Below are 23,788 nucleotides of genomic sequence, written 5' to 3'. Positions count from 1 at the left end.
AGGATCCATATATATATATATATATATATATATATATATATATATATATATATATCCTTAACCAGAGATGGATCCTCCTCCAGCAGTTCAGATTATCCTCCTGGATTGAGGGTGCGTCTTTGGGAGAGGTGGACCTCCAAGCAACGGGAAGAAGGAGACATCTGCCTGACTGGTCAGAGGAGCCAACCCAACCCTGGAGGTCAAATCTTTTGAAGTTCGAAAAGCTATTTGGAAACCTTTTATGCTATAATTCTCCTCAAGGTAACTTTTAAATTATAATTCAAGTAATACCAGAGGAGGAGACTTTTTCCTTCACACTTTTTCAGCAAACTTTTCGTTAGTTCTGCAGTATTTACTCGTTATATTTGTCTAATATTAGTCTAAGTTCTGTCTCTTTAGAGGCCCACTCTCCTCAGTGTTCAGGAGGATTGCTAGTCATGGTGCCATCTGCTGTGTTTCCCTCCTCACTCAGGTTTGACTAAGACTCAGCAGTTGTTCCAGGAAAGTAACCCACAACCAGGATGTGATGGTGATCTGGTTGTGACACCTGTCACCTCATTGACCTCCAGGGTTGGGTTGGCTCCTCTGACCAGTCAGGCAGATGTCCCCTTCTTCCTGTTGCTTGGAGAATAATCTTTATCTATCTATCTATCTATCTATCTATCTATCTATCTATCTATCTACCCTCCCCTGCTAAAACCTTCATTTCTTTTAACAGTTTTTGTGTTGAAGCCTGTTTCTGTCTTATGTTAAAATGGGTACAGTGCTCACTTTTGCTTTCTATTAGCATGGAAAGTTTTCCATCTTTTTCACTTTCACTTTTTGAGATACATCTCTTGTATGTAGCAATTAGATGGAATTTGTTTTTAATCCATTACGCCAGTCTGTATCTTATGAAAAAGATCTATTTACTTTTATCAGAAGAAGATAAATAACAGCAAAACAGAGAGGAGTGTCAGAGAGAGTTCTTTCATTGACTGGTTCACTCTCCAAATGCTGAAATGGCCAGACTTGAGCAGATCTACAGCCAGGATTCAGGAGCTTTTGCTGGGTCTCCCACATAGATATAAGGGCCCAAGGCATTGAGAGATCATCCGCTACATTCTCTGGCTGTAAGCAGGGAGCTGGATCAGAAGAGGAGCATCTCTTCCCTGCTTGTGGCCTGGGAAAGCAGTAGAGGGTATCTCCAGAGCCTTGGGACTCTGCACCCACACTGGAGACCTGGACAAAACTCCTGGCTCCTGGCTTCAGATTGACTCAGCTCTGGCTATTAAGGCTACTGGGGAGTGAACCAGTGGGTGGAAGACATTTCTATCTCTGCTTCTTTTTGTAAATCTGCCTTTCCAATAAAAATAAATAATATATATATATTTTTAAAAAGGTAGAGCAGTTGGGACATGAACTTGGACCCATATAGGATGTACTTGCCGCAGGTGAAAGATTAGCTTGCTATGCTGTGATTCTAACCCAGTCTGTATCTTTTAATTGGAGAATTTATGACATTTACATTACAAATGATAGGTGTCTTTACGGGAAATGGCAGAACCAATTTGGATTTCTTTTTTCTATTACTAAGATATTTTCCACCTTCACATGAAGCAGCACCCATAGGGGATCCCAGCGCATTCAAGACGAGCAGGCTACCATGCAGGGCCTCCAGCTATTATTTTGATTGTGACTCTTCTGAGGATAATCTGCCATTTCTCTTTGGCGCATTTTAGAATCTTTGCATTTTGATGTTGAAATGATTTAAGGAAAATAAAATGATTTAAGCAATGATTTAAGGAAACAGAAGGTGGTGACTTAAGCTTGAATAGCGGTAATAAATGTATTAAATTGTAGCTGAGTGAGAGCTGTTTTTAAGACACAGCAGTAAGATTTGTAGGAGGATGTGAAGTTGCATGTGGGAAAAACTGATGCATCCAGACCAGTTCTAACATTGTGGGCTTGAGAGTGGGTAGAGTTCCTTTAACTTCGATCATGGCTTCAAGGAGGAAGTTATCTGTGGGTGAACATCAGAAGGCCAGTTCTCAGAATATTAAATTTGAGAGTTCTCTTAGACATCTCATTGGAGATACCAAAAATGCATCCTTGAATGCAAGAGAAAAGTCACAGGTGAAAGGAGATGGTATTTAAAGTAACGAGGTTTGAAGAAATCAACATAGGATGTAGCATCAGAAAAGTGGAGTCATCTGATGGAGCCTTTGGGCATTCCAATATTAAGGATTAGACAAGAAAAATCAACAAAGGATTTTGACAAGGAGCTTGTAGTGAAAGAGAGAAAACAAACAGCCAAGAGAGTAAGAGTAGGATTCTAGAAGACAGTAAATTGTTTCAAGGATGAATAAATAATCCATTGTGTCAATTGTGAGAATGTGCTAATTCAACAGAATAGTTTGAATAACGTGACAATTTTACTGTGTAATGTAAATTAATAAATTGGATTTCTAATTTCAGTTTTCTGTGGCTTGGGTATTTTAATTAGGAACCAGAGAAAAGCTTTTGCTTTGGGCTTGTGGGCAACCTATTAAGTTGCTTTGCTTCCCCTCGGCATGTCTGCTGGTTGTAGTGACACTTCAACTTTGTTAGGGGCAGAGTAGGCTTGCCCATAACATTACTCATTCTATAATCAGTTCTAACCAGTCTGCTTGTTGTTGAGCTAGTTTACATGGGATAGGCTCTGCATAGTTTCTGGAGTCACTGTCCCACAACATAGTGAATGATCAATGAAACTATGACCCTTATCAGGCTTGAATTCGTATAGTAGAAAGACGACTGGCCTGGCTACCAGGAACTGTTTGCTCTAGTTCCAGCTCCACCGCTTCCCTGATTTTCTTATGTAAGAGTTAGTTACTGGACTGTTATCAGGAAAGGCTGGGTTATGTAGTAGTAATGACATTTAAAATATCAGTGGCTGAGAACAGCCAAGGCCCATCTCTCAGGCCAGTTTGTTGTGATTAGGATATGGCTCGAATCTTTCCCCAAGAGTGCAGGTGCTGGAAGCCTGGTCCTCAGTGTAGAGCCTTTAAGAGTTATGGGCTGGTGGAAGGTGGCTACACATTTAGAGGTACTTTCCTTGGGAGGGACAAATTAATTTATGAGTCTTTCTCACAGGATCCTGGATAGTTTCTGAGTTTAGGTTGTTGGAAAAAGAGTGAATTTCTGATTGTCTTTTTCACCATGTGATTTTTCCCTTTTGTACACAAATCCACTGTGCGTGTGTGTGTGTGTGTGTGTGTGTAACAGGGGACGCTTACTGGGGCTGAATGGATAGAATCATTCAATCTTGGACTTTCAGTTTCCAAAATCATGAGTTGAAAAATACCTATTTAGAAAATACACCGTCCAGCTTTGGGGGTTTTGCTAGAACAACAAAAATAGACTAAGCACCCGGTACGGTACGGTGGCCTAGCAGCTAAAATCCTCACTTTGAATGCACTGGTATCCCATATGGGTACCAGTTTAAATCCCATGGCTCCACTTTCCATCAAGCTCCCTGCTTGCGGCCTGGGAAAGCAGTTGAGGACGGCCCAAAGCCTTGGGACCTTACACCCGCATGGGATACTCGGAGGTGGCTCTTGGCTCCTGGCTTTGGATTGGTGCAGCTCCAGCTGTTGTGGCTGCGTGACTCAGTGGATGGAAGATCTTCCTCTCTGCCTCTCCTTCTCTCTGTGTATCTTCTTTTCCAATAAAAATAAAATGAATCCTTTAAAAAAATTCTAGCCTTGATAAATGTATTAAGTGGGCAATGGGTTATAGTAGTCATTTGATTATTATATGATTAATCAAGAAGTAACTATGCCTAAGCGCTTAACCATCTGTAGGTTTGACATAGTCAGTTTGCACTGAGTAGCAACCCATCATTAAGACAAGAGCCACTGAACAATTTCAGGAAAGCTAATTGCTGAAGCCGCTGCTTTTTACTCTCCACCTTTGGCCCACCCCGTTTTCAGCGCTGATGCAACTGGCAGCAATGCAGGGAGGAGCCCGGACACACCGAAGAGTTCCACCTCTTTCTTCTTCTGAATGATTTTCCAGGATCCTGGTTTCTTCCATTGTGCCCAGGCCATCAGTGCATGATGATTAAATGGAGAATGCAGGACAAATTCTAGAAGGGACCTCATTTGTTGGTGAGCATAACAGTGTACAGCAGTCCAGGTTGAGGGAAGGAATGAAAACTAGGTGGTTTTGAGCCAAATACCTGTTAGAAAACCCAGCAAGATTGCTTAGTACAACTTATTTCTATTTCTGCTACTTTTTATTATTTCCTTTTATCCACGCTTGCAAATGAGCCCTACTCGCCAGGTCTCCCATGTAGGCAGCAGGCTCTATCTACTGGGCCAGCAGCCGCTGCCTTCCCTGGTGACCAAATGCAGGATGCTGGAATTGTAAGTAGATCTGGATCTCAAACTCAGCTATGTCAATATGGGATATGAGAACTAGACTGGAATACTAGCCCGTGAGCCAAACATGTGTCACAACTCCAACTGATTTATTTGAAAGGCAGAGTGACAGAGAGACTTGGGGACTGTAGGAGAGTGAGGGCATCTTCCATCTGCTGGTTTACTCTCCAAATGCAGCAGCCACAGTTGGGCCGAGCTTAAACCAGGAACCCGAAACTCCATTTGGTCTCCCACATGAGTGGCAGGGACCAAGCAGCTGAACCATCATGGGCTACCTTCCTAGGCACATTCGTAGGAATGCTGGGTTAGGGTTAGAGTAGCCAACCAGCAGAGAAGTGGTACCCTGATTAGAGGTTAATCCTGTTGTGTCACAGTGCATAATTAACTCCTCTCCCTTTTGCCTCCCTGTCTTTGCCTATGCCATTTTTTAAATGCAACAGTCTTCCTCCCGATCGTCGGTACTCTCTATCAAATACAATTCTGCTTTCCTCAATGTCCTAACTCTGTAGGAGCAATTGCGAAGATTATGTCTCATGCGCTTCCCACCCATCATAGTGGCAGATATTTAAGAACTCATGTTGAGCTGGATAGCACCCCCTTTTCTTCATGAATTATATCCTTCAGGGACTGTCAAAGATGATAATTTTAAGACATTTCCTTCTGCCAGCATCCCATCAAAAAACAGACTCTAGTGCTGAAATTTCTCAGGACCTTTGAGATCCCGCAAGAAATCAACCTGAACTATGTTACATTTTCTTACCTTTTTCAAAATTGACTTTCAGATTACGGCCTAATATTATTTTCATCTAACATAATCACTCTTGTTAAGGGGGGTATGTTATTATTGTAACTACATTTGTGCAACTTTTCAGATTGCAAAGTCTGTGAATGTACATTACCTCGTTTAGAACTCATCATGATCATGGGGCTTGGTAGAAGAGGGGGTAACTTTTCACACGAAACTTCTCTAATCAAGCAAATCTAGTGGTCTCCTATTTCAGTGGAGTCAGTCTAAACAAATTTGAGATGGCTTGGGAGAAAGGAAAGAGAGTTTACCAGCTGCCATTACCCTTAAAACAGCACAAAGAAAATGACACCAGTGATTCTTGGGAAAAAAGATTTTATACCTAAAATTGTTGTGGGATCTTGGAACCCCAAAGCAAGTATCTTCCTATCTATTACCACTCATGTGAACTTCAAAGATTCTGAACTAGTAGTAAATGTTATCACTCAACTATGGGGCCCTTGTTCATTCGCTTGGAGCCAGCCACATCAAGGAGCGGGCCCTGAACCAGTACAGAGCCTGTTGGGGACAGGCGTCTTCTTGGTGGCCCTTGAGGGTTCTGTAGCTGACATTCCATCAACTATCAGTTCGCAGATGAATTATTCTCTTCCTCACCAGTTTTTTCCCCTTGTTTCTTTTTCGTGTGTAATTTTATTTTTAAAGAGCTGAATTATGCGTATATTTTCTTGTTTCTTTTGGGGATAAGACCATTGTTTCCTCATTCTGTCTCTCTCTCTCTTTTTCTTTTCCTGTATCTGGGGTAAGGAGGGAGATAAAGGGAGAAGCCCCACCCAGCCTCCTATGCATCCCAGGGTCCCCGACCTGAGGCATGCTCCAAGGGCACTTGCCGGAGTCCAGCTCCAGCCGAGAGTTCGGAGCTCGGGAAGGGTGTGTGGAGTCGGCGATAAAGAAAGACACAGACACTGACACTTGGTGCGTTCTCACCACAGCCCAAGAAAAAACTGTCCTTTTTATTTACTCAAAACCTCACAAGCTTCTGCACAAGCAACTAATTGTTCTATTTTTTTACTTCATGACTAAGGGGGCATGTACAGACATTCGGTCATTCCGTCTGCACTTCAGGGCTAAGCAGGTGTCCCCAGAGATAATTCTTTAAAACACTGTATTCATATTCTTCAAAGCAAGCCATTATTCATTCTTCAACAGTAGCCATAGAGCGGCAGCCAGGACTCTAAGGCCAAGGCACATGCGATTACCTGCTAATCAGTAGTACATTCCTACCACATTTCTATTTCTACAACTTGCCCATTATTCAATGGGAAAATAGTTTACAAGGGAAAAAATATAATTCTAAAAATAAAAATTACAAATATTAAATCCCTCTACAACTATAGACCCTGCAACCCCATAAATAAAACAATAATCAAAAACATTTTTCTTTAATAAAAGCATCCTTAATTCCTCTAGCTAAAAATTATAAAAGTGGCTAAAACAGCTACATTTTCTATGCTCCAAAAAATTACAAAAACAGGCTAGCCTATAAAATAACAATAACTATACTTATTGCCATAGCAATTTCAGCTCTCACTCCCATCACTTGCATTCCCGTGGGTCCACTGGGTGCTACCTGACTGGCCAGGCCCTGGAAAGAAGGCAGATCCGCCTCACCTGTGACCTCCTGTCTTCCTGCTGCCTCCTGGCCTTGAACCAGTCATTATTTTAGAGCAGGGCACTCGTGCAGTGCTCCCAACAGGCACTGCTCAAGTGGTTTTGATAGTTCAACTGTTCTGAGTTACTGCCATTCCAAGCACAAAGAAACTTCTCCAGAATCCACTGGTTGATACAGTCAACCTTAGAATCTCCATTTGCCCAGATATTCACTGCCAACACTTGGCTGGAATAGTTGATCAATTCGTTCTGTCCTCTGTCCTCTGTTGTGGTACCAGGTGTCCTCTGTAGATTCCATTGGACTGCCATATCATCCATGTGCACCTGGATATGCTGTCCACTGCTCCATCTGAGCCTCTGAGAAGGCTCAGTTGTGACAGACGCACTCCACAGTCAGACAATGGAACCTGCAGTTCTCTCCATGGTTGGGGTTCTGAGTCCAGGAATTCAGTTGGAGAGATCCTCAAAGAAACTTCATCTGTGGTGATGCCAGACCTGATTCTTGGGTGTGCTTGTTAATAAGGGTCCAGTACAGTCTGTCACCCCAATCAGGTTATACACATGCTGGTGGTTGCAATTGCTGGGTCAGTTCTGCCTCCAGCCCTGTCTTCCACATGAACCAATGGGTGTTGCAGTCAAGCCCGATGCTGTCTAGCCCTGCTAGACAGGACCTCAGCCCTAGCTTTGCATGGACTGGCATGTTCTGTGGTATCAAGTCCTACACAGGACTCACATGTAGGCTGGTGTATCAATCTGACCAATACAGATCATCTGACCTCACTCCTCCAAACCACCATGTCTCCGTACCCTCACTTGCCTTCAAGTAAAGTGACCCCGTCGTTGGGAGTCCCTCATATTGATTCCTCACTAACACACACATTGACCTCATTCATGGATATACCTAGGCAGCAATTTCACAACACCCCAGAGTTCACCTCCAGTCAGTCAGCCCAATGCCCAGAAGTAATTCACTGCATGGAGCGGTGACTGTGGCCAGGGCCCCAAGCACTGAGTCCAACCTGGCTTGGGTGTTCCTAGCAGCCGCCAGGCTGCTGGAAGTTCTCTCCATCCAGGCCCTGAGTTTGAACTCTCCTAGGTCCCACCCACCACACAATGGTGGTGGTGGGTGGAGTCAGGGCCCACCTTTACTCCCAAGAGATCCCCTCCCAAAGTACTCACCATGAAGGGAGAAACCTCTTGGACTCATGCCAATCCAGGACTCGCTCACTGCATGGCAGCGGTGGCTGTGTTCCCTTGTTTCTTAAATGCAAAATATCAAGCCTGTAAGATATTACATAACACTCATATTCTACTCTCAGGCCCACTATCCTGGCTCTGGTTTCTGAGGAATTATTTTGCTTTTGTGCATTATCGTTGGTCATGCTGAATCCAGGGACATATGCCTACTAAGCCAGAATCATTGTTAGATCTGTGGTTGCTTTGTTTGCACCCATAGATGTAATTAGCACCTATTCTTTGGGGCACTTTAATATCTCACAGGAGACTTTCAGCAGCTGGGATAATTATAACAGGACGTGAGAACCCCTCCTGCCCTCATGACCAGATGCCTTTGGGAAATACTGTCTGCTCAATTTAGAGAGCTGCATTCCACCCCTCAAGTGTGCTAGTGAAGGAGGCTCACCGTGGGCCTTGTCAGAAATGAAGAGTCACAGTTAGATGCTTTTGCTATCAGACAAGATGGCCAGAAGTTACCAATAAGACTGTAAAAATAGGCAAGTGAATTACGGTATATTGTGATCCAAGAGAGTTGCAGAAAATATTAAAGCAATAGGGAAGATGGGGAAATGTTTCTTTGACAGAATACAGGGTGGTTTATTTCTGAGAGCCTACCTTGATTCTCTTGGACTTATTAAAATGATATACTTTGTGGGTCAAGCGACCCCATCTGCTTTGGTTGTAGCAGTACACCTGGTACCAGACTCATTTCTCAGGGTGGAACTTGATAAATTCCTTCCTTCCACTCAACTATTATGTGCTCAAAAAGCAACCAGAAACCAGAGGGCCCAGACATCAGCACCATTTGAAGGTGCCATGCTAAGAATCTCCGAGGGGCATAATCAGGCTTGTTCTAGCTCCCACTAACCTCCTCCTGGTTCAGCTGTAGTTTGCTTCATCTGCATCAAGGACTTCCCAGTGCCTGAGAGCCTTGGATCTAGCTGATCTCTCTGCAGCATGCCATCCTTCCCCATTGCCTTTACATCTTAACTCGTTCACATCTTTACTCACACCTCACGCTCTCAATGTCTTACTCTCGCCCAACTGTCCTGATGTTCCACATCCTTGACTCATTACTGTTCTGGTCTATGTTATCAGAAACTAAGCCTTATGCAGACTTTTTGTGTGTATTCATGGACACCTTGCATATAGTTAGAATCTTAAGACTTTTTTTTTTTAAAGATTCATCTATTTTTATTGCAAAGTCAGATATACGGAGAGGAGACAGAGAGGAACATCTTCCTTCTGATGATTCACTCCCCAAGTGAGTGGAACAGCCAGAGCCGAGCCGATCTGAAGCCAGGAGCCTCTTTTGGGCTTCCCACGTGGGGACAGGGTCCTAAGGCTTTAGGCTGTCCTCAACTGCTTTCCTAGGTCACAAGCAGGGAGCTGGATGGGAAGTGAGGCCACTGGGATTAGAACTGGTGCCCATATGAGATCCCTGTGTGTGCAAGGAGGACTTTAGCCACTAGGCTATCACGCTGAACCCTTAAAACTCTTTTAAGGTAGTCACTTTTGAAATTCAGATAGCCTGAACTGAGGTAAGTTGTATAATACAAAGTAGATTTTAAGAGGAAAAAGGTAAAATAATTCATGAAACTTGAAAAAAAAACTGATTATACTTTTGATGTGGTAAATTGAAGCATTATTAGTCACTTTTCATTTTAAAAATTTTTAATATTTTTTGTTTTATGATACAATCCCATAGGCTCTGGGATTTCCCTTGCCCTCTCTGCAAACGGCCCCTGCCCCGATTTCCCCCATATTTTAACGAATGTATAGTCCACAAGCAATCATAAGTCCATCATTCTGCTAAGCGCATCTTGACATTGAGGGTATGGACAGTGGTAGACAGTCCGGCATTATATTGTCAAGATATATTTGACAGTTTCATTGGGAATCCATCTTTGGTTAGGAAGTACAGATGCATACTGCATTGTATTTTCTACCTGAATATGATAAGCCTCTATTTAAGCTATCACTATACATTCCTTTAAATGAATATCCATACAAAAAAAATCGACAACAGAAATAAAGTTTAAAAAATGTACAACATGAAGTTAAGTAACATGCTACTGAATGGCCAATGCATCGACGAAGAAATGAAAAAGAAATCAAAAAACCTTTCTGGAGAAAACATTGCTGCTGTATGACCTATATATCATTGAGGAATTTAATAATAGAAACTATTTTTAAGAAATGAAAATAAAAGCCAAAACATCAAAAACCATGAGTTGCAGCAAAAACAGTATTGAAAGGGATATTGATCCTGTAGTTTGCATGAGGTTTGCCTTATACAAGATAGAACATATGATATTTGTCCTCTAAGGATTGACTTACTTCATTGAGCAGGAAGGTCTCCAGTTGGGACCACTTGATGGCAAATGGTGAAAGTTCATTATTTTTAATGATTGAGTAATATTTCATGAAGTAGATTTATCAGTTTCTTTATCCACTGCTCTTTTGATGGACATCTGGGTTGTTTCCATGTCTTTACTATTGGTTTATTTTCATTTCTCTCAGCACTGTCCATACTGATTTCCATAGTGGTTGTACTAGCCTACATTCCCACCAGCAGTGAGGGTAACCTTTCCCCCACATTTGCACTAGCAGGTGTTGTTAATAGTTCTGAATGTAGGCCAGTCTCTCTGGAATTAGGTGGAACCTCAATGTGGTTTTCTTTTGTATCACCCTGATGACAAAGGAGCCTGAGCATTTTTTCATGTCTGTTAGCCATCTGAATTTGTTCTTTTGAAAAATGTCTGTTCATTTCCTTTGCCCATCTCTTCACAGGGTTGTTTGTTTTGCTGTCCACTGAGTTTCTGAAGCTGTGAACCTGGATATTAGTTTCCTATCAGTCATGCAGTATGCAAAGATTTTCTCCCATTCTGTTGATTGCTTCTTCACTTTGTTGATCATTTCCTCTGCAGTACAGAAGCTTTTTAGTTTGATGTAGTCCCATTAGTTAATTTGGGCTTTTACTACTTGTGCTTTTGGTGTCTTTTCCAAGCAGTCTTTTCATATTTCTCCATCTTGAAGAGTGCTTACTATGTTTCCTGTAATAGTCCGCTGATTTCTGGGTGCAGACTGCGGTCCTCGATCCATTGATAACTGATTTTTGTATAAGGTGACAGGTGAGGGCCTTGTTTCTTACCTCTGCAGGCTGCTATCCAACTGTCCCAACAGCATTTGCTGAGGAGACCAGGTTTTGCCCTGGACTTTTTTTTTCTTGGTAGAGATTAGTTGGCCATTCATGTGTGGACTCCATTTTGGTATTTCCATTATGTTCCTTGATCTGTTTCTGCAGCAGTACCAGAGTGTTTTGATGACCACTGCTCTGTGGTATGTCTTGAAGTCTAGAATTGTGATTCCTCCAGCTTGATTTTTGTTCCTCAGGATAACTTTGGCTATTCCTGGTCTTCTGTGTTTCCTGATTAGCTTTTCTAAGAGTGTTATTGGGATTGTGTTGAATCTGTATATTTATATTCACTGTTTTTTTTAATGTGACTACTAGAAAATTGGAAATTGTACATGACTTACAATGGACAGCACTAAGAAATTAACTTATAATGACTCACAACTGAGGACCCAACTTTTATAATCCCACCATCTTATTGGCATGCCACCTCAGCTGGTTTCGTATTCAAATCAGCCATCTAATTTTAGGTATCTTCCTTTGCAGTGACAACATACAAATGTTACACCATTTCACTTTATTTTTCAAGGTTTCCTTGTTTATGAACAAAACATAATTTATTGACGTTTGTAGCATGTACATATGCCAATAGGCATGGTACAACTTATAACAGCCCTTCAGAAAGTTCATGGAAAAACTGTTCATTTTAGTACTAAAAAGTTGAAATCCATGCAATGTTTTTATCATCACATTTTTTTCTTAATTTTGTTTTGAAGCTTTTTAATCATTTAAAATGCAGAGTGACAGAGATCTATTTGCCACTTCAGCCATGTGTTTACCAGGGTTGGGACTGGGCCAGGCAAAGGCAGCGACCTCGATGCCATGTGGCTCTCCCAGGCGAGTGGCAAGGGTCTAGCTGCCTGGGTCATCCCCTGCTGCCTCCCTGAGTGCCATCAGCAGGAAGTCCCACCGCAAGTCGAGTGGGGACTATGGCATGGGGCAAGTGTCTCTCCAGCTGGACGCCTGAACACCCAAGCCTTCCGCAGACTGTGTGTCACGGCTTTCTTAGCACACTCTAAGACAGATGTTGATTAGACATTTAAGCTTCAGATCACACAGTTAAATTACAATCTATTCTAGGTTTTCATTTTTTAGTCACTTTTGAAAAATCATTTAATGTGTAGAGATAACTATTCCAAATCAGTATGGCGACATTAAATTTCCTGTTAGCTTTTGCTGAGGAACTCCAGCTGCATAAATCAATACTCTAAAATCTACAGCTTATAACACAACTTTTATTAGAAAAGTTATACATAAACATAGCCTTAACTATTTTCAAGAACAATATTAAACCCAATAGGCAACAAAAAACAGACCAACAAAATGTGTAACAACAAACTAATGACCTTTCTATAATCAAACATTTAATTATCTACAATGTCTTTTTACAAAGGGAAGGAATCCATGGTTTACAGGCACATCATATTGAAAATAAAGCTGCAATAGCAATTTTATACAATTACCATTCTTGAGAAACTGAATCATTAAAACAGTAATTACGAGTTCACAAAGTTAAAACATTTCACATGATTTTAAATTAGCGGGTAGACACTGAAGTCTGTGTTTCGAGAAGTATTATTTTTCCCATAAAAGTGCCAACACTTAAGCTAGAACTCTCAGTGTAACTCTGTCCTAGAAAGTTAAAAACCTAATTTGATAATCACAATAGTCACATCATTTCTGGTGTTTTCTGGTCTGTTAATAAAGCCTTTATTTAGATGTATTTATTTCTTCATTTAAATCAAAGGAAACCAGATACAGGATTTCAACTGCAAAGCCATTATAATAAAAAATCCCAAACACAGGAGTGTGCGGCATTGGAAAAGGATCAGTACTAACTTTTATAATAAATATCAGAGAAGCCATTAGTTTTTACAGCATTGTCTGCTAAAAGGTTAAGTCAACCACATGTCTAACTTCCCAGCTGTCTGCCTTTTTGGTAGACAGGGCAATTTCTATGTTCATGATCTGAATATGCAAATGGGTATATCCAACTATCTTTTAAAAACTCCCGATTTTGAGCTCCTGGGACACTGTAAATGTTTCCTATGGTCATGTGACTCTAGAGTTTTACGCCTGCTCACTCTAGAGCATCACTAAAACAACAGACTCCAGGATAACAAAGACTCAACTGGAATGATTCACAAAAGAACACTTTCAACCAAGTCATCTTTTAGGGCTGACAGGGAGCAGCCACAATACAGTTTCACATACACTGATTATGGAGTTACATTTTAAAACACATCTCAAGACAATGGCCTTTCCTGTTTTCGGCACTGTCCCCACGCACAGTGGTCAACAAGATTGCCCACGTACTGTGACAGGAAGGCTTTTAAAAAATTATTCCTGTCGGGCATTTTTCTAGACAGGTTTTCACTTTTAATGTAGTGATGGAGAATTAAGATAAAAACATGACATCTGACTGTTACTCACATTATTACATGCACTGATATTGCACACGTTGTGTCCTGAACTGTTTAAATAGTCTTCTGGGTCCCTGGGGCGCTGTTTTCTCCATCAGCACAAACACAGCTCATTAAAGCAGTTTCCTTTAAAAATGAAATTGATAAACCTAACATAATAGGGGGGAAAAAAAAGGAAAGAAAAAGGCAGAGACTTTGTACAGACAAAAACCTAAATTTTCTGAAAGGGTTTTGTGTGCCCTACACATGGGGGCAATTTGGACGCACTAGTGAAATAAACACTAGCTATAATGCTTTTAGCTCTTCAAATAATATGGAACCTTGGGCCAGGTGTTGCAATGATGTCACTGTACGGTTCTTCCTGCGTCAGCTCAATAGCTTGCTGCTTTTTGAGAACCAAGAAGCTGTAGAACTTTGCTGCAGCTTGCTTTCTGTTCGTGTTTCGACATAACTCAAGCAAACTGATAGATTCAGCTCCAGTTTTAGCAAGAGCACGCTGCAATGAAACAAAAAAGGATGAATTAATTTAAAGTGCACTATAAATTTATTGGGGCTGGTGACGAACTTTGAATAAACAGCACATTATGATTCTCAAGAACTCATGATCATAACAGATAATGAAACTCTTTCGAAGAATTATTAAAGTAGCTAATTTTTTTGGTGTTTTTAATGCGATACAATAGCAACATCTAGCATTTACTTGCCAGAGTTTAATTCATTGTTTCATTAAAGCCCAGGATAAGTACCAGCTGATGCTATGCTGTACCTGATCCAACAAGTTCAATGTATTTCAACAGGTTAACTTGGCTTAACGAAAATGATGGATGCAGATAAGCTAAGGAACTGCTGCCACAGTTCTCAGGATAAACACAGGGAAAACGGTGTTTTCCAGGCTTCCTCTGGGCCTAATAGTTTATCTATTTAATTAAAACACAGTTTTCCAAAAGCTCACTAGAGGTACATTTTCTTGTGTTTCACAACGTGAGGAAGTTCTTGAAGATGACGCAGGCATACCTGAAGACCATGGAGCATTTGCTGGGTCCTTTTGTTCCACCTTCTCTCTTCTTGATCCTGGTCACCCCCCAAAGCATCTTCTTCCTGAATGAAAATGACCCCCCAAGAGCTCACAAAACTCTTCTGCTGCAAAAGCAAATATTTCTATAGCTTCTGAAAGTTCTATGTTAACTCTGATCATATATTCTAATGGAAAATTGTACGTAATGTTGCTGGAAAATCACACAGCATTTACTGTAAGCTTTCTTAAATTTCTAAACAATCTTCTACAAAATGTAAGCAAATTTAGCCAAATGTCATTCTACATTAGTCTTGAAGGGTATCTATGGCCCACAGACAGCTGCTGCTCACTGAAATTTTTTTCATTACTGGCACAATTAAGGAATTTATATGGGGATGTAAATTGTGCCACTGAGCATACTGGTTCTTTCAACTGAATATATGTAGATAACTTATCCTGGTCAACTGTTAAATCATTGTAAACCAGCACCAAGAAGCCCACAGATTAGCTAAGTTGATTACTAATGCTGATCTATAGAGTGTACTACAAAAGAAATCAATACCTATAGTACAATCCCCCCATCTATTTTAGGCTAGTCATGTCTCACTCAAGTCTAAAACAAACCTGAAACCCAGATGAATAGAAGAGAGCATGCAATAGGCAAAGAATTCTCACAGCAGTAAACCACGACCACAAGGCAGTAATAAAAAGCTAGGAGTCAGTATAGGTCCTTCAAGAGGCTAGGAGAATTCATAAATTACAGATCACTGCATAAAATTTGAGGCTTAATGATTTTTTTATATTAGTAAGAAATTTGGGTTAAATTTGTTTAACTTGAACTCTAACATTTAACATCAATTAGGCACCACTATGAAATGCTGGCTGAAGGTGTTTGCTAAATCTGAAATCAGAATGTATTCAGTTAGTATCTCTTTTAGTTTCATTACCTCCTCTTCTTCATCATCTTCTTTCTCTTTTTCTTTTTCCTTCTCTTTCTCTGGGAGAAGCTCTAACTCGGGGATTAGCTGACAGATATTTGGAGGCTCTTCAGGGGGAAGCTCCACAGGGGGGATTTCCATCTGCTCTACCTGCTGAGGCTTAACATGAGAAAAATTGTGCAATTTGAGTGTTTTAAGTGCAGTGTCTTCTAAAAATATGAAAATACAGTTTGCTAGAAGCAAAAGAAATATTGGAGTTAGTGCCCTTTTGTCCCAGCACGTGGATTTTTATAGCAGCACGGTAATTTACAGAGAAATTAACCACTACCTTACCTAAAACACACGTTCTATTTTTATCTTTCAGGAATTCAGTGCTGAAAAGAACTATGTAAGAATTTTGCAAATAACAAGAAAAAAAAAAATGTAAGTGTGTAAATGTAACTTTCTTTAGTAGTATTTTAGAAGAGAGCAAAATAAAAATGGTATTTTATTCCAGGGCTGTGAATTATTACTACATAACACTATCATACTATTATTATACTGGAAGTTAAAATCCTAAAAGTTCTGATTTCCAATAAAAGCCTTGGAATTCCTGTATCAGCAAGTAGCAGGACTGAGATTTTCTGGGGCAGTTTCCTGCATTCTTTCTCTCAGGCTTCGTATTATTTAAAAAAAAAAAAAATCCATAAAGAAATGAAAGCATGAGGAGAGTAGTCGCCTACAACCTACCTGCTTCCATTCCTGGGATCACAAAGGAAAACACTCCTACTGACAAATCATTACCATAAAGAGGGCAGAGAACTAGTTCTTACAATTGGTTAAACAGGGATCAGGGCAACAGCTCGCGGCTAAATCCTTGCCTGCATGGCCCAGGATCCCCATACGGGCAGCAGTTCATGTCCTGGCTTTTGCACTTTCCTTCCAGCTCCCTGCCTGTGGCCTTGGGATCCTGCACCCATGTGGGAGACCTGGAGGAGGCCCCTGGCTTTAGATCGGCTCAGCTCTGGCAGCTGTGGCCACTTGGAGTATGAACCAGTAGATGGAAGATCTTTCTCTTTCTCCTGATCTTTCTCTCTCTCCTTCTCTCTGTAAATCTGACTTTCCAATAAAAAATAAATAAATCTTAAAAAAAAATTTCTACCCTTTCCTCTGGCATATTGAATTAAATGCCCAATGTTATCTAAAAGCCTCATTTGCTCAAATTAATTCACTCTAAAGATTGGCAAGCCCTGGAACAAACTGCTACTTCCTTTATGCTTAATTTTCCTATCCTACCTGAACTTATTCTCAGCCAAAGTGAAGTAGACACAAAGTGCCTGTTTTCAGCTATTTAATAAGCACATGCTGGTTACTAATAAATAGCCTAAAGTAGATTTGCAGGAGTGTGCTAAAAATAAACCAGACCAAGTTTGGAATCCAGGGTTATACATGCTATAACTGCTTACTTTGACGACCAAAGAAAAACTATGCAAAGATGGTCAAGTTGCAGACTCCCAGGACATCTCCCTCTTAGACCAACTGTGTTCCTGTCACAGGCTGCCATCCTGGCCTAAAGCACATGCTTCAAGAGCTCCCAAAGCAATCTGCTATTAACTGCAACAAAGAATCAACAGTCTTGAGTATATTTGCTTGCTTACAGGTATCACAGGTTCCGGGTCAATTTGCCCAGCTTTCCGCTTAACTCCCTGAGTGGGTGGTGGGGGCATGGCTGACTCATCCACGTTTGTCCTGCTGGCCTCCATGGTTTCCTGCAGGCGGCTTGGCTCCTCCATAATCGGCTCATCTGCAATCGGTCATATGGAAAGGGGACTTCAGTTAGAGCTGTGAACACTATGTCCATTTGCTTTTAAAACTAATACACTAAACACTTGTCCTTTCTCTAATGAAGAGTCAATTTTAAGTTGATAGAAGTGATTCAATCTATTAAACATAAAGGTAGAAGGAGTCTTAAAAGTGCAAGTCTAGGGCTGGCTCTGTGCTGCACTGGTTTAAGCCACCGTTCCGCAGCACTGGCAGCCCACATGGACATCGGTTTGAGTCCTGGTCACTCCACTTCCAACCCAGCTCTGGCTAAGAGCCTAGGAAGAAACGGAAGCTGACCCATACCCATGAGCCTCTGCAGCACATGGAAGGCCCAGAAGAAGCTCATGGCTTCGGCCTGGCTCACTCCTGGCCGTGCGGAATGGTCACAGAATGGAAGATCTCTCTGTAACTCTTTCAAATAAGTAAAAAAAGAAACACACAAATCTTAACTCTCTCCACTGCAAGGCAATCCTTTAGCAGACTAGCCATCAGTCCTGAACTTCAGACCTTCCCAAGGAAAGCTGACTTCCTACGTACCAGGGGATTTCAAAACAATCTGTGGAAAATAGAATACAGAAAAAAATTCTGGAATCCACACAGGTTACTAACACACATTATCCATGATCTTTCTAAAAAGACAAAGTCAATCAGATCCAATGCACTTCTCTGTCCAAAAATTTTAAGTATTCTCTTCCATTCCTGATTTCTTTTACTTCAGCAATATAAAGGTAAAACTTAAGTAAAATCTTTAAATTGCAAAATGTAAACTGCCACAGTGAACTTTGCAAACAGAACCAACCAATGACATCGCGCTGCTGTTGCTGCTGCTGTTGCTGGTCGTCCCTAGGAACCTCTGGGTTCTCAAATTCTTTGAGGAATTCATCCAGGTTATCTGCCTCTCCTCCTTTCCTCCTCTTCCTCAGGTCTTCCGGTACGAGTGGTGTAAGACAACGTGTAAAGAGCTATAGAAGTTCAATTATAACATTACTACATTAAATGAAAACTCATCACCGACATTTTGGGTTTTCATTAAGTATGCTTTAACAAATATAATTGTAATCAATGTACCACTTATATAATTAAGGCTTCAATATTATATCATAGTCATACTTTATTCCATCTTGATTTTTAAAAAGCTATTTCTCGTGATACAGTTTTGTAGGTGCAGGGATACCTTCCTAGCCTCCCTCCCCCTCTCCTCATTTTCCCCATATAATCACAGCTATTTCAGTGTTTAATGGCACTGTAGGTATAGGCAAAGGTACAACATCTAGTATCATATTGCCAAGGTGTAAACATAACTCTTTCATTGGGCATCCTCCTTTTATTTGGGAATAGAGACAAGTACTGCAATGTATATTCACTTCCTGGTATGGATTTTAAAATGATAGTAATTTTAAAAAAGTTGGAAATAATTTGTCTAGACTCCAAAATTTTGAAGTTGTCAGCAGTTACCTAAATACTCAATCTAACCTGGTACCTTATCAAATAGTTTTACACTGTAGTTTTCCCATTTACTATCTGCTAAACTTACTATCATTTAAAGTATTTTTAATGGCTACATAATATTTCACCAAGCAGGTACCTGTGCGAATACTACTGCTGAAACAATGGTCTACTTTTCAGAATTTGTGGTATTTCCTGGCAATATAAACAGAAGTAAGTGGCTTTTTCTCATTTTACGTTAATTTCTAGTAAAAATTTTTAATGATGGATCCACAAGCAGATACCCTAAGGACCTTCTTCAAAGTAGTTCCTTGACAGTGTTTCCAGAAGAGAGCAGTTGTTCCAAAGTCTTCATGCTTTGGAATGGCCCGATTCTGGACATTTCAGAATATGAGAAAAAAAAGGCCCATTATTGAGCAAAAATTTCCATCAAATCAAGTGCTTGATTTTGGGAAAAGTAGAACCACCTCATGTCTGTCTCACAGTAACACCTAAAGAATACAGATTTCAAGCACAGCATACACCAAGGTTAAATATTAATTTATTATGGAAGCTGAGGATGGAGAACAATTAAAAATATTGGTGGCCTTTTTAACACAGAGAAAACCCGTTCTACATCTATCTTTCAGAAATGCAGGGATTTAGAGGCTGGCACCAAGGCAGAGTGGGCTAATCCTCCCCTGGAGATGACATCCCCTAAGGGCTCTGGTTCGTGTCCAGCTGCTCTACTTTCCACCCAGTTCCCTGCAGATGGACTGGAAAAAGAGCGGAGAATGGCCAATTGTTGGGCTCCTACACCTACACTGGAGACCAGGTAGAAGCTCCAGCCACTGCAGCCACTTGGGACAGTAAAACAGTGGATGGAAGACCTTTCTGTGTGTTCCTCCTCTCTTGAAATCTTTCAGATTTAAATGAGAATCTTTAAACAAAACACAAAAATCAAAACCAAATGGAAACAAAACAACACCCAGGCATCACCACATTTATATGAGATTACGCTAAGCAACCTGTGACACACACTTGATCAAAAATGATTCAGGCCTAAGTGTCCATCAATACTGACTGCATAAAGAAAACATGCTACATACACATAATGAAATCCTACAACCACAAACAAGGACATAAATCTCGTGGTCTGCAACAATATTGAAGAACTAGAGCTTATTTTAAGTAAAATCATCCCAATACAGAAAGACAAACACTGCATAATCTCACAGTAGTTGAGTCTTAAGGGTGGTTATCAAAAAATGGAAATTAGTGACAAAGGAAAGGTGGGAACAGGCACTAGATTATATTTACACTGGGATAAAAAATGCTGGGTCCTATTTCATTAGGGTGAATACAAATAAGGATATGTAGCATGCTTCTAAAATAGAAACAAAAACAAAACTAGAAATAAGGATTCTGCATGCTGTCGTCATAAAAAGGATGACAAACGTTTGATACTTATTTCTGCTCTGACTATATTATGCAATCCGTACATGTGTCAAGATATCACACGGTACCCCACAAATATGCACAACGTGTCAGGTAAAAATTCAAACTGTTAAGAGATTATTTTTTAAAAATGGCCAAAATGTATTTGAAATAAAAACAATTCTGCAAACTCTACTACCTTTAGTAGTCTGTTATTCCACAGAGGCTGAGCAGGTAGTGAGAAAAGCTTTTCTACTCCTCCTGTCTCTTTCCACATCATCAACTTCTTGGTGGGTGGCGCCAAGTCCAAAGTCGTAACAATGTCAGAATAATCACTAAGTTGGGCTCTAATTGTCTTGCTATCCAACTCTTTCACACTGTCAACAATTAGCTTCCTCTTTCTCTTGGCTTTTGTTTCTTTGACTGGAAGAAAAGAAAGTAAGATCATTTTCTTGAGAGGTTAGCTCTTAGTTCTGGCCTGAACATTTCTCCTGCTTTGTAAAACACTAGGTGAATCTGGCATATACTCAGCCTTCTTGAGCTGGTTGTAAATGCTATTACTCTCACTGGAAAGCTGTAAACCTTATATGGCAGGTGTAAGAGTACAAACCCAGCCAGACGGACCTGAAACTCCACCCCAGACCCGTGTTCTATGTTCATTTCTAATCCCGGTAGCTTTATTAAGTAACTAAGGCATTAATGTCAAGTTTTTAAGAAGCAAAAATGATGATGGAATTGAATAAATTCAAGATTTCACTTTGTCCGATATTCCATATGGATTTTTAGAATACAAAACGTCAGAGCTCTGTAAAGTTTAGAAAAAAGTGACAGTCCCTCTCAAAGCCCTGTCATCCAGCCCTGTCATCAAGTTCCTGCTCCTGAAAGAAGCCAAGGCTTTTACAATGGCAGAAAGATGTGGCAGCATCACTCTTTACCTTTGTCACAGCTCTTGGTAGTGTATGTCACAGGGCAAGGTCCAAGAGTTTATCTGTGCTTTTGTAATTATTTGAGTTCTATAAGGTTTAAACTTTACTTATTCTTACATCTATAGCTCCTAAAAAGAACCAGGCTTTATGCTGGTATTGTGGGTATTGTTCATGGTAGGCTGGCAATGAGTTTAAGTTGCTGCTGCCTGCAATGGCTGCCTCTCATGAATACCAGCTGAGGTTCAGCTGCTACAATACACGTTAGCTCCTTGCTAATGTACACAGCAAAGCAAAAGAACACGGTCCAAGGACGCAGGCCTTTGCCACCAGTGTAGGAGATTGGATGCAGACTGTGACCTCAGGCTGGCCCAGCACTGGCTGTTGGGGCCATTTGAGAAGTGAATGAGCGGACAGAGCTCTTTCTCTTACCACCTCCCAAGTAAAGTAAACAAATCTTCAAAAAACAAAATAAGATCCCAGTTTCATCAAAAGCCAAAGTCACAATTTTAGGTGATCAACGGTTATTTTCAGCAAGAAACCCAGAAAGTTGGTTGACCTTGTTCTACGTAAAGTAAAAACCAAGTCTGAAATGATTCTTTAGCTATTTTCATGTATTCCACCTATTTCCTAAAATCAAGAAAATTTTAAAACATACATCCTCGTCTTTTCATATCCCAAATTGCTTCTTTCAACCAAGAACAACCACTGTTAACATCATGTTCTGCAATTTTTTTAAACGATAAAAGAAAAAAATTATTTCTATCTTGCTATTTCAAATTTTTTCTCGAGCCCCCAAAGACTTCTACATCAGCAGAGAACTTGCTTTATACCAGTTATTTCCTAGCAGCTTGTATATTCTACAAAATACTTGAATTATAAACTCTATGAAAGATGCCTGTAACAAGAGAAAGCAGCTTAGTTATCTATAGTACCCACAGTCTGCCAGTAAGGCAAGAACCACAACTAGCAGCTTACATTGTGTGTGGTATAGATTAAATGTTTGTTTGCTCACCAGTTATATCAATAGGTTCCAAAGCAAATGCTTCCTCCTCATTTGGAACAAGCGTTGTTTGGTCAGTCATTGTTGGCATGGGCTCAACGGGATCCACTGAATCGGGACTATCAGGCCCACCCACTGGGGGAAAAGCAAAACAAAACAAAACAGGGTCACAAAGGTTTGGGTATACAACATGTACTGAACAAGTGAGAGGGTAAAAAAAAAATCCCTCCATGAAACTGGTATTAAAAAAGAGGTAGGGACACAGGGTGAAACATACAAGAGCACGAGACATAAATCAATCATGGCAACTGATGTATGATTTTGGATGTCACATAATCCTCTCCAGAACGATGGAACATTAAATACTTACTTGATACATTGTCATCCTCGTCCATGTCATCATGCGCAGGTTGTTCTGGCAGCATCACTCCTGCCTCAGAGAGGGCAGGTGGGTCATCAAAAATACCACCGTCATTATTACTAATGAGCTTATCATCTAGAACAGGAAATGTAACAGGTAATTTAAAAACCAAATACAAAGGAAGCAACAATCACTCAAAAATAAAAAAATTCAAATCTGCATTCAGTTTGCATGTTCTCTTAAACCCAGTATATAAAAATGAGAACTATATGTTAAAGATCTCTCATTCTTTCAACACATAAAAATATTTCAGATAACAAATATGAATATTTAGAACATTAAGTATTGCTCATACTTAGCTACTTTTACAGAAAACCTTGATTAAACTGATCCCAATTCCTCCATATGTATCTACACAGCTGTTCCAACATCACTCAATAAAGAAATATAATCATCACTTCGTCATGACCTACCCAATATTCCACCATCATTCCCTTCTCCAAAATTATCATCCTTATATTGGTCTTCGTATTCTAAATGGTTGATTTTCTCATTCAAGTTGCTGGTGCTCTGTTCGGGTTCCAACAGGAGGTTGGAAGCATTATTGCTTCCCAACATGTCGTCATCTTCAAAAGCGCTGCCCTCTCTCATTATCTCCCGATCATCCACTCCGAAGTCACCTAAACAAATGTCAGCAAGTCATTAGCTCAAAGCGTTTCAAAACCCACGGCTATAAAGGAGCACAGCTAAGGATAATCAAATTCACACGCCACAGTTGTTTCCTAAACTATTATTTATCTTGAAACACCTGGTATGAATTCAAAATCTTTAGCACCTAAGTCTTATAAACAGATTTTTAAATTATAAATGGCTATTCTGGGGCATGACTAGAAAATTCACTTAGCTCCAAACTGAGGTTATCCAAACTCTGCTAGGTGACCCTGATTATCTACTACACTACCTTATAGCCACATTCATAATTTCTGTTTTCATCAAGAGAAAAATCTGACTTACTGCCAGTTTTGAATAACTGAACCTTCTGAGTAGATCAATCTCAGTCAGCATTACTGGAGCTGGAGTTACAGGGCAGTGGGATTACAGTGTAATGCTGTTACAGTATAGAGGGTGGCATCAATACAGGTAATGAATCAAATCAGGTGCTCCTTCCCAAGCCAGCTCCTTGCTAATGTTTCTGGAAAAGCATCCAACCAT

At 40.4% G+C, this 23,788-nt stretch overlaps 1 protein-coding gene across 2 annotated transcripts in view; it reads right to left on the bottom strand.

Annotated features, from left to right (window-relative positions):
• Positions 1 to 12,463: 12,463 nt before the first annotated feature.
• The window catches only part of RAD21 (RAD21 cohesin complex component), a 29,494-nt gene continuing 18,169 nt past the window's right edge, over positions 12,464 to 23,788 (bottom strand). For both annotated transcript variants that reach the window (XM_004580692.4, XM_058668532.1), the window contains exons 6-14: positions 23,050 to 23,256; positions 22,586 to 22,711; positions 22,228 to 22,350; positions 20,489 to 20,712; positions 18,227 to 18,389; positions 17,262 to 17,407; positions 15,634 to 15,783; positions 14,686 to 14,769; positions 12,464 to 14,167 (exon numbers count right to left, since the gene is read on the bottom strand). In XM_004580692.4, the coding sequence (XP_004580749.1) occupies positions 13,976 to 14,167; positions 14,686 to 14,769; positions 15,634 to 15,783; positions 17,262 to 17,407; positions 18,227 to 18,389; positions 20,489 to 20,712; positions 22,228 to 22,350; positions 22,586 to 22,711; positions 23,050 to 23,256 (1,415 nt within the window). In that variant the 3' untranslated portion in view covers positions 12,464 to 13,975. The remainder of the gene's footprint in view (positions 14,168 to 14,685; positions 14,770 to 15,633; positions 15,784 to 17,261; positions 17,408 to 18,226; positions 18,390 to 20,488; positions 20,713 to 22,227; positions 22,351 to 22,585; positions 22,712 to 23,049; positions 23,257 to 23,788) is intronic.

This window comes from Ochotona princeps, chromosome 9 (genome assembly GCF_030435755.1).
Source record: "Ochotona princeps isolate mOchPri1 chromosome 9, mOchPri1.hap1, whole genome shotgun sequence".
Lineage (NCBI taxonomy): Eukaryota > Metazoa > Chordata > Mammalia > Lagomorpha > Ochotonidae > Ochotona > Ochotona princeps.
Note: the sequence above shows the minus strand (reverse complement) of the source record. Positions and strands in the feature narration are given on the sequence as shown.